This window comes from Sorghum bicolor, chromosome 1 (assembly GCF_000003195.3).
Source record: "Sorghum bicolor cultivar BTx623 chromosome 1, Sorghum_bicolor_NCBIv3, whole genome shotgun sequence".
NCBI lineage: Eukaryota > Viridiplantae > Streptophyta > Magnoliopsida > Poales > Poaceae > Sorghum > Sorghum bicolor.
The window spans coordinates 56,500,595-56,512,032 of NC_012870.2; the positions used below are offsets into that span (position 1 = coordinate 56,500,595).

At 43.7% G+C, this 11,438-nt stretch overlaps 1 protein-coding gene across 1 annotated transcript; it reads right to left on the bottom strand.

The window, feature by feature from the left end:
• Nucleotides 4,596-5,747, bottom strand: LOC8055607 (pectinesterase inhibitor 10). Its single transcript, XM_002467406.2, has one exon. It carries the CDS (start codon nucleotides 5,713-5,715, stop codon nucleotides 5,056-5,058), a length of 660 nt encoding a protein of 219 aa, XP_002467451.1. The 5' UTR covers nucleotides 5,716-5,747; the 3' UTR covers nucleotides 4,596-5,055.

Below are 11,438 nucleotides of genomic sequence, written 5' to 3' on the forward strand. Positions count from 1 at the left end.
ACCGGACGCACCGGAGAGAGTCCGGTGGGTTGCGTCCGGTGTGAGGAGGTTTTGCAACCCTCTCTGCGCATGAGTCCAGTGAGCACCGGACGCGTCCGGTGTGGACAAGCTTAGCGTCCGGTGACCCTGCGGTTTGCGGAACTCTCTGCGCATGAGTCCGGTGTGCACCGGACGCGTCTGGTGTGGACTTGTAGAGCGTCCGGTGTGTTGCAGGTAGCCGTTAGAAACTGACACGCAAAATCGAGGAAGGACACGTGGCCAACCCCAGTGCACCGGACGCAGGGAGTCGAGCGTCCGGTGCTCACTTGGCAGCGTCCGGTGCCACCGATTTGAGCCCAGTGAAAGTGGCCAACGGCTAGTTCTTTGAGGGAGCTTATAAATAGTTGGTGGTCGGCTTTAGGGGTTCACTCTTGCACTTTTGAATACTTGAGGTATACATTGAGCTAGAGAACACTTCCTCCACTCATCTCCTTGCTTGATTGCTAATTCTAGTGAGATTGAGTGAGATTCAAGTGCATTGCTTTGAGAGTTGCATTTAGTGGCATTTGATTCTTGAGTTTGCTACGGATTTCTTGTTACTCTTGGGTGTTTCCCGACGCCCTAGACGGCTTGGAGCAGCGGTGGTGTTGAGCTCGTGATTGGAGATTGTTTCGAGCCTCACCAAGTGATTTGTGAGGGGTTCTTGATCCTTCCCCGCGGGAGATCGCAATTGGCTACTCTAGTGGATTGCTCGTGGCTTGGAGGATCCCCATCTTGTGAGTGGATGTGCGGCACCCGCTGAGGGTTTGGCTTTGGATTGCCAATTAGCTCGTGATCCATCAAGTGGGTGTATCGCCACAACGAGAACTAGCTTGTCGGGAAGCAAGTGAACCTCGGTAAAAAATCTTGTGTCATCTCTTGCCGAGGATTCTCTTGTGATTGTGAGTGATTGATTGGATATATCTCTACTCTACAACGTTTGTATAACAATCACTCTCCGCTCCTTACTTACTTGTTTACCTTGCTAGTTGTTTAGTCTTCTTGTTTAGGAGTGTAACTAGCCTTCTCTTGTTGTTGTGCTTTAGTGTTTAGCTTTGAACTAGTTTGTATAGGTGGCTTGCATAGCTTAGTTGAGCTAGTGCTAGAATCGCTTCGCCATTTGTTTTACTAACTCACTTGCTTAGTGAAGTTTGTAGAATTTTTAAATAGGCTATTCACCCCTCCTCTAGCCATTTGGACCTTTCAAAGCCGCTGTAGGTGGATTTTTTGGTGTCCAAACAAATACAGGGCCAAGAAATGGTGTCAATTAGTAAAATCCAATTTTAGAATGATAGTCTTTCTCTTTCTTTGCCTGCAACATTGAATGATGTCTGTTGCATACATAAAATTGTCTGCTATACATCTCTTCCTAACAAAACCTGATTGATCCTAATCCACTAAGTATTTAATCCCATTTTGTAGCCTAGTGGCTAACACTTTGGTGATAAATTTCACAGGACAATTTAGGAGGGAGATTGGTCTATATGAGTCTAGAGTGCGCTCTCTCTTTTCTTCTTAATTAGAACCATATAGGATCTATTCAATCTATCTAACTCAAGAGTTCCATGATAGAATTCCTAGAAGACAGAAAAAATATCTTGTTTCACCTGTCTCCAAAAAGCCTGATAAAAACCAGAGCCGAAACCATCAGGTCCAGGGCTCTTGTCTCTTAGGACAGATTTGATGGCATTGTAAATTTCTTCTTGAGAAAAAGGAATGGTGAGGGAAGATAGATCCCTTGGAGAGGGGTATAGAGAGTGGAGGTCTATAGCAATTGAGGTTGTTGTTGGTATTCCCAGCAGATTTTTCTAAAAGTTTGAAAGAATTTGTTCCTTATCTTTGTGGTTGAAGAATCTTTGTGCATCTTGTTCAACCACTTTGATTTGGTTACTTCTTAATCTAATGGATGCTCTTGCATGATAGAAATGTGTATCCTCATCTCCTAGGACACACCAGGTTACTTTTCCCCTCTACCTAGCCACAATCGCTACTAAATGGATTAAATCCTCTATTTTTTCTTGAGGAGACTCCTGAAAGTTGACTCCAGCAGAGACAAATGCCTCTGATCTTCAATCCAATGTATCACAGTAAGGCATCTTTTAGCACAACTCAGGTGGAGTATTTCTGGTTTTAAATGTTTCTTCCATTGAGAAGCTTTTTTCCTTACATTCTTAAGATAAGTGACCAGACAGGCTGCTGCATTTGAATTGAGCCTGTTCGGTGTCCAACAGTTGCTTACTAAGTTTCTAAACTCGTCCTTGAAGCACCAATTATTTTCGTATTTGAAGATAGATGGCTTGGGGATGTTTGTCTATAGTTCCAATCTTAAAGGACAGTGATCTAATGCAGTTTTAGGCAAAGATGTGAGATTGGAGTTTGGAAAGATATAGTGAAAGTCTAGATTTATCAGGAACCTATCGAGTTTGCTCAACACCGGGATAGGCTGCATGTTGGACCAAGTGAAGAAGCAGTCCAGCAGCGGTAGATTTTGCAATTCACTGTTCCAAATAAAATTATTGAAGAGATCCATTTCTTATGATGTGGCCTGTCCAGATGATCTGTCACTGTTTGTTCAAACAGCATTAAAATCTGGCTTAGCTGAGATAATTTTTCAAAGAAGACCTCTCTCTGGATCCGTATTGGGCCCATAAACATTTGTAACTATGAAGGAGAGGGATGTGATAGTTGACTCGAATTTGGTAGTGAGACTGAAACTATTTGAAGTGGCTGAAATGAGTGAGAGTTTATTGGAGTTCCAGGCAGAGATGATTCCACCTGAAGCCCCAATAGAGTTGACAGATTTAATAGAACTAAGGCTAGAGGGTAGGAAAGATAAGATTTGATGAGAGGAAGAATTTGCAAGTTTAGTTTCTTGGAGGAGAATGAGATCTCTTTGATTGGATTGGAAGAGATCCTTAACAATGTCACATTTAGTTTTTTCTCATAGGCATCTAACATTCCAACAAACCACGAATAAAAGCAAATTAGAGTTATTCATGATAAACCAAAGATACTGCCATCACAGAATGCTGGTTCGAAGAACCCCAATGTACCATATTACACCTCTCATGGACTGGATGCAATAGAAATGCAAGGAAGGAAATAAAGATAGGGGCAATAAGCTCCCTGACAGGGTAGAAACATTTAAACATGAGTAAAATACACTAGCGGCCCTTTAACTTGTCAGCCTGTACCACTTTGGTCCATGAACTTGCAAACCCGAAAAAGTGACCTCTGAACTTGTCCGTCTGTGCCACTTTGGTCCATGAACTTGCAAACGCAAAACAGTGGCCTCTGAACTTGTCGGCCTGTGCCACTTTGGTCCATAAACGTGTAAAGGATCTTTCAACGCGTCAACAAATATTTATTTATTTCATAACTAATTATTAATGAAATGCTAAATTCATGAAATGTTTTGTGTAGCTTCTTCATGTGTACTCTGACTAGGAAAAATATGAAACCTAGAAAACGAATAATTTTTGCTTGTTTTAAAATTATCTCTTTTAATTAATAAATGCAACGAATTGATATATTATTTGATATATTTGACGCTACGAATAAAAATATATCAATTTCGTAAATTTAAAAAGAAGTGCTGACGTCAGCACCATAAACGGTGCCATGCATGGTCTACCAGAGGCGGCCACGTGGCAGAACAGTGCCGTGCAGCCGGTGTTATTTTCGTATTTGCATGTTCATGGACCAAAGTGGCACACGTCGACAAGTTCAGGGGGCACTTTTTCGCGTTTGCAAGTTAATGAACCAAAGTGGCACATGCTGACAAGTTTAGGGGCCTCTTTTTCGCGTTTGCAAGTTTATGGACCAAAGTGGCACATGGCGACAACTTAAAGAGCCGCCGGTGTATTTTACTCTTTAAACATTGATCCAAGCGAGAACACATTACTACTAAAGAGGGCTAAACCTGACAAAGCAAAGACAAGGGATACATAAGGGGATCGGATCTAAAGATATTCCCTAAGAGTTGCCACCATACATGCTGATAGGATGGCTGTCCCAAAGGCTCTCATTTGTTTGATTTTCTTATTCATGATTAGCAAAGCTGGCAGCTATTTCAAGCTCTTGTTTTTCTTTTTCTCCAAAACCACACTCCTATCTGTTGCAAGCAGTCTCTTATATGTTGCCAGAGCAAACTACCGGCCTCAAGCCTCCATGCATGGATTCCACTTGCTTTTCCATTTTTTACTTCAGTATATGGTTTGAACGCAGCATGTGAACCGAACAAAGATTCTGACATTCTGTATGGTTTGAGTGCTCCAGTGTATAATCAAACCATACTGCCTCGACGGTTCGATATTGACACACACTTGCTGCTCTTATGATAGACTCACATCTAAGCACACAATAGAAGTCGCTCATTACAAGTTACAACATTGTCTTCGTATAGATATTAATAACATGATGTATAAATTAATATATTATGATGTTCTTACTTTATTTCAAATTATAAGTTATTCTATTTATTTTAGATTAGATATGATATAGTAAAACTTATGTAGCTAGAAAATCATAAAGACTTATAATTTAGAACAGCTGGAGTAGTAAATTAATACTCATTCTCCCCTAGATATAAAATATCCTTGGAATGTTTGTACATGTGGACTGTGGTAAACCGATGACGCATATATACAAGCTATTCTACACCCTAGGTAGAAAAAATACTGAGCAGTACTGTAGAGAGCAGTACGTAGAGTGTTCAGTATCATCTTGTCTAACACCCTAGATCACAAAATACTGAACAATACTAAAATAGAAATACTGAACGATACTGAATTTTGCTCAGTATAACAGTTCGGTGTAGCTTCTACACCTAGGGTGTAAAATAGCTAGTCCTAGTATGTTTAGACTGACCCGGTGACATTTAATCATATGGCTTTGCCTCATCGCTACGAAGTGTTCCTATTTTATTGCAACCTTGCATGTAATAAACATTCCACAAATATAATTGGAAATCTATCTTCGAGCGTCTAGAGAGGAAACATTAACGGAACTACAAGCAGTTTGTGGATTCTCTGGCGATCACGGAGGAACTGGTATCCCATAAACGAGTGCGAGAGCGATGCTCGTGAGCTCCCTGGCTCTCACAACTGCCATCACTACCTCCCTGGCCACCGGCGACGACGCTGCAGCGCCTGTAGCCGCGACCCCGTCGGCGCATGTCGCCTCGTTCGTCATGGACGCGCTGAGCCACGTTTGGGCGTTGGAAATCGCCCACCGGACATTGCTGCTCCCGACGGCGCCTCCGGCGGCGTCGAGCTTGGCCAGCTCGGCCGCCGCCTGCTTGGCCAAGCCGGCGGCCGATGACACTGTGCTGGCGCAGTCGCGGAGCGCAGCCGACTCGGCCACGGCGGTGCCACCAGCAGCGCCGCGGGCGACGAGCTCCTTGACGCGCTTGGAGATCGAGCTGATCCAGGCGGCGTTGACGTCGCCGGCGGCGCGGGCGAGCTTGACGTGGCTGGTACGGAATATGCACGCGTACGGGAGGAGGGACTCGTAGCAGGCCACGCCGTACAGCGTGCTGGCACAGCGCGCGCGGAGAAACTCCACCGCCGATCGCGGTGGTGCGCATGGCGGCGGCGGGACGAACGACGACGACGACGGAGACGGAGCGGCGTCGATTAACGAAGGCCATGCGGCTCCAGCGATGATCAGGAGGAAGGCGGCTGCTGCTGACGCCATTGTTCTAACTTGAATGGGGGCAAAGAAGTACGTCGTCGACCCACCACACGTCGATTTATTATCGGCCGGAATGGTCTGATGAATTTAACGGTCCACCAGTTAGCTGGCTACAAAAGCGGGACGTGCTCATCGGTGGAATGAGAATGCCCAAAAATAGAAATTTGAAGTGGTGTTGCTGGTTTAGCGTTAGCGGTGTGTTGAATTGTCACGGTCAGCCCAAGAGGAACATACTTTTGTCTTAGAGCCTATTTATTTGAGCTTATCTACATAATCTAATAGATATTCAGCAGTGTTTATCTCTCACAATAAATCAGTGAATAATATTTTCAGTCATAACTTCAGACAAGTGATCAGGTTCATATATAAGTAAGGGTAGCTGAGAAAGATTCTTATAACTGGACTTAATCCACTTTTCATAGACATTAGTTTAAAAAACGCTACTACAAACATATTTTTACTTATAGTACCTTTAAACCTACCCCTCATACAAATACCACTAGTATGGATGGTACCTTAGGCCCTCAACTATATCGTTGAGATGCCCAAAACTCACCACTGTGTTCGACTAGCTTAAAATAAAGCCCTAGTGGGCTGCTCCCTTCAGCGTTTTTGTGAAAATAAAATACATATTTTTTATTGCACCGTAGGCACTATTCGGAGAAGTCACGAGACTCAGCAGACGCTAGCCGCGGTAGCATTTGGATGTTGGGTCATCGTCTGAAGCGTGTTGGCGTTTGGACGCAACACATAGTGTTGCACCGGCGCGTCCAACACTCTGACTTTGAACGCGGATGGAACATTGTTTAGTGTCCGGTAAGCAATGACATCAGCAGAGTCGCGAGCGAGGTTTTCGAGCGGTGTGTGCGTCGAACGATGGCTGCGTCCGATGGAACCCATTGAACGCATCCGTTGGCGAGAAACCGGTTTTGGTACCTCTCTGAGTTATGTCCGACATGAGGTGTTGGCGTCCGATGGTTTTCATCGGAGCGTCCAACGCCCCCTTTAACTGCAGCGCAGACTGACTTTGTGACTGTTAGAAATCGACACGCGAAATTCAGAAGAGCGACATGTGGCCGTCAATTGTGCATCGGACGCAACATCTGATGGCTAACCATCGGAGTGTCCGACGCCCTCGATTTCTGTGCAGTGACAGAACCAACAACTCTATTTATTTGGAGCATTTATAAATACGTGGTGACCGACTCAAGAGTGTTTCTCTTGGTACTTTGACATACTTGACATCCTTGTGAGCCTAAGCAAACATCTTCCACTCCTTCATTGATTCGTCGTCATAGTGAGATAGAAGTGATTCCAAGTGCATTTGCATGAGTGCTTGCATCTAGTAGCACTTGGTGATTGTTGTGGCTGCAGAGTTCTTGTTACTTTTGGTGGTTGCCACCATCTAGACGGCTTGGAGCGGTGGTGAAGTTGTGGCAGGAGTTGGTGATTGTTTTTGGCCACCTCCGGTGAACTTGTGTGGGGTGTTGTGCCTTCCCTAGCGAAGCGTCCAATGAAACTCTAATGGATTATTCGTGTCAATGAACTACCTCGCTTGGGGGGCCGCTTCTTGATGTCCTACGTGAGGATGAGGTTCGTGCAACATCTCTTAGCCATTGAACCACCAAATGTTGGTTGACACAATGGAGACTAGCATATCGGCAAACACGTGAACCTTAGGAAAAAATCGTGTGTCTCAATTGTAATTAATTGGCTTTCTCCCAATAATTGATTAGTTCATATCTTGGTGATTAGTTTATCCTCTACACGTCGGTATAAAGATCATATCTTTTCTATTTATATTCCTGTAAAGTAGTATAATTAGCTTTAGTTGCTAGCTTTGCCTTGTGCAGCTTAGTTCACTTGTTTAACTTGTAGTGACATAGTTCTTTTGTGCCTAATGATCTAACTAACTATAATTATTGAGATAGATGGCTTGCAAACTCTCAAGTAGATCTAGAGCAAAAAACTTTACTTTGTTATTTACTAACTCTTTGCTCAAGTGAGTTTGTAGAAATTTTATTAGACTATTCACCCTTCCTCTAGCCATATTAGAACCTTTCAGATGGTATGGGCGCATCTGTCACACTGCCGGGCCTATATGTTGAGACAGTGTCACTTGTCTCAATCCCTTGATGGGATAATTTCCTCAGTTAGTTCACCATTCAGGTTAATCTAGTACGCTATACATACATAATATTTTTTTACCAACATTTCCTATAGAGCATACGTCTAAAACATAACTTCTATTCAGGCGATGCTTTTCGCCCTCGTGCACGTGTTGGCACCCCACTAAAGACGAAGACACAACAACAATGGCGGCAGTGGCGGCTGTTGACGGTCCTTAAGTACCAAATATAATCATCAAATAAATAAAGAAAAGGATCCAAATGCAACCAACACCTAGACTTAGGGTTTTATCTGACAGAATTCCACGAGTTTTGGTGTTTGTCTATTTCTGCAGGGGGTTATCAGGAAATATGGAAGAAAGGCCCACACGTCAGGTTTACATAGAGATATTAACGTGTCGCGCAATTTTCTGTCATCTAGAAGACTCCAGAAGCCACGGGAACAAACGGGAAGGCGAACGGGCTCGGGGGCAGGGCGCCCGCCCACCCCCTTAGGCGCCCGCCCTGACGTGGACTCCAATCAGAACTCTTTTCGGGGACCAAGCTCCACCGACCTAAAGGATCAAGGATAACCGTTCAATCAATGTCGGTTTGATCCAACGGCCCATATTCACTTGAGGGGACTATAAAACCAGACCCTCTGGCCCCTGGAGGAGACAAGTTCATCATAGAGTTGAGAGGAGCCCTCGAAGGAATACCTCTCCTCTAAATAAAATTTCTTTTAGGCTTAGCATCCAATGTGAGTAGAATTAGATCTTCTAGTTTTTACTAGATTGAGAGAGATAGAGTGGAGGTGTAGATCAGAGGAAGCCCGGCCTGTCGGTGTCTGCTCCGAGGTTGTACCTACGGGATCAAGTTCTCCTAACCCAAAGCTTGCTCCTAGGATTCTTCAGTAATTTGACTTCTAATTCTAGTAAGTTCTTGTTTTATTGTTCTTTGGTTTATGAGTTTACTTTAATCTCTTCCGGTTGAGTTTAGAGTAATCATTGCTAGCGTAAATGTGGTGTTTGGGCTAGGGTACTCATAGATATCCCCTAACTAGCTGGACCGTAGTAGTAGCGAGGAACGTGACATTTCCGAGTTACCTTTGCATCCCACATCTTGTTAGCAGGACGGGTAGGGTTTATAGGTGCGGGTCGAACATCCTTTGTGGTGTCTAGATTCCGTAAGCTTTCCCAATAGAACAGTAGATCATCCTTACCAAGGTTAGAACGAGACTACGGTTGCAGTCTTCTCTATACATCACTCACATCGAGAAACATTCTTTGTAGCCTAAAGGGTAGTAGCAATAGATTTGGTTAGTCAGATGCACGCTTTCTCCCAGTGGTAAAAATATAAATACGATACTCTGGATAACCTCCCGGGTGAAGTGCTCACCGATATCCGTGCGCTTGCGGATCAATTCCTTATTGCGTTACCAAATATCAACAGCGGCCTCCCTCTCCGACCTCTCCCCTCTTTATTCTCCAAATTCAGTGAGCATAGAAGAGGTTCTGAGGGAAGGTAGGCCGCCTAGGCGGTGGGGATGGGGGCGGACGTCTTTGGGTCCTGGCGATAGTGGAGGTGGCCGGGCCATGTCAGGCAGGGGCATTGTGGCTGTTCTTGCTGGAGTTGGAGAAGAAAGCAGCAGTGGGAGGGGGAGGAAAAGTGGGAGAGTGGGAGACCGACGCGGGTGTGGTAGGGTCTCACCGGAGCTCCACCGCGATGGCATTTTCTCTTGTTTGTTAGATATTAGAATTTTCATAGTTTGATTCCATCCCTCTAGCATCCCTCTACCCAAAAATGTAAACTATTACTAGGAATAACCAGATCACAACCCATAAAACACACCTACGGCGGTACCGCCTGCCTGCTTACACTCGTGTTGGCCAACTTAAGGGCCCTTTGGGAGAGCTCCTCAAGACTCCGGCTCCTTCAAATCATGTGTTGTTGATGAAATTGTTCATTGAAGTCTTCTCTCTTATCCAAATGAATTAGTAAATAAGGCACTATTTTTGGCTCTTCCAGCTCCAGCTCCTCGACCACTGTAGCACGGAGCTAGAGTCGGAGTTAAGAGAAGGCCGGCCAGATAAATCCTTACTTTGCCAATTATGTACCCCCGGCGTATTGGGTTGGATGTTAGGAGACACTTGGGCCGAGCCTTGAGAGTTGATTCCTCGCTTTCGTTTTGCCTGCAACTCCTAAGAGCTTTTTCGATTAGTTAAAAATCTACCCAACAATTATTCTATGTCATCAAATGGTATATAAATAGCCTTCATCATAGGAATTGTTGCTGGCACGGTTTGTGGATAACCAAACGATGCCTAAAGCGTGCATAAAGCTTTGTGCCACCGCAAATCATAGGCCATGTTTGGTATAGCTCACTGTTATTTTTTACTAAATACTTATTTTAAAAACAGTTTTATGAGTGAAGCTGTTTTTCTTCTTCTTTCATAAAAAATTTCTTCTTTTTCATAAAAATATGAGTAGGATGAAGCTAAAAAAAAAGTAGCTTATTACAGCTCTCTCATTCGTTTCTCTCTCCCATCTACGCAAGAAGTAGTTGATGAAGCTATTTTACCAAACATTTTTTCTAAAGTAGCTTAGCTTCATCTAAAAAATTACTCATGAAGCTATTTTCTAACAAAACAACTTTACTAATGAAGTTGAGCTGTATCAAAGAAGGCTATAGTATTTTGCATCATCGAACCCATTGATCATGATTTATAAAACCTAATTTTATAATTAGACAGTGGTATTTTTTCTCACAATAAATCAACATCAGCATTAGTATCAGCTGTTTTTACGGCCAACCAGTGTAGAGTATTTCGGCCAGCAGCTAGACCAGGAGCCCGGGAGACCGGGACCATAGGTGTAAGAACCAAGACAAGAGAACAATCCTGGAATGATTCCAGCGTCCCGTAGAAATCTGAGTGGGGCTCCAGTCCCGGTCAGCGTAGCACATCACTAGGGCTCTTTTTTTAGTTCCGAAAAGATTTCGGATTTCGACACTGTAGTATTTTCGTTTTTATTTGATAAATATTATCTAATCATAGACTAACTGTCTTAAAAGATTTATCTCGTGATTTACAGGTAAACTGTGCAATTAGTTTTTATTTTCGTCTATATCTGATGATTCATGTATGTGCTTTAAGATTTGATGTGACGGTGAATCTTGAAAAGTTTTTGATTTTTTGGGTGAACTGGCCTTGTTTAGATACACCCAAAAACTCAAAACTTTACAAGATTCTCCATCACATCGAATCTTACGGCACATGCATGAAACATTAAATATAGATAAAAAAAGATAACTAATTGTATAGTTTACCTGTAAATCACGAGATGAATCTTTTAAGCCTAGTTGTTTCGTGATTAGATAATGTTTGTCAAATAAAAACAAAAATGCTACAGTGTCAAAATCTAAAAAGTTTTTGCACGTAAACAAGAAGCCTGGGTAGCGTTGGTAACACCGTCGACGTCCTCGCGCTTCTCGCCGTGCATAGGTTTCGTCACCTCTTATTCGCACCGCGCCGCGCCACGCCACCCCGGTGCCAGTGCCCACACACTGACACAGTGCACACACCGCCGCGTCCACCTCCCGCTCAGATCACCACGGGC

Excerpts from the sequence above, each read along its gene's own strand:
- LOC8055607 (XM_002467406.2), bottom strand. The coding sequence starts at position 5,715 with ATGGCGTCAGCAGCAGCCGCCTTCCTCCTGATCATCGCTGGAGCCGCA.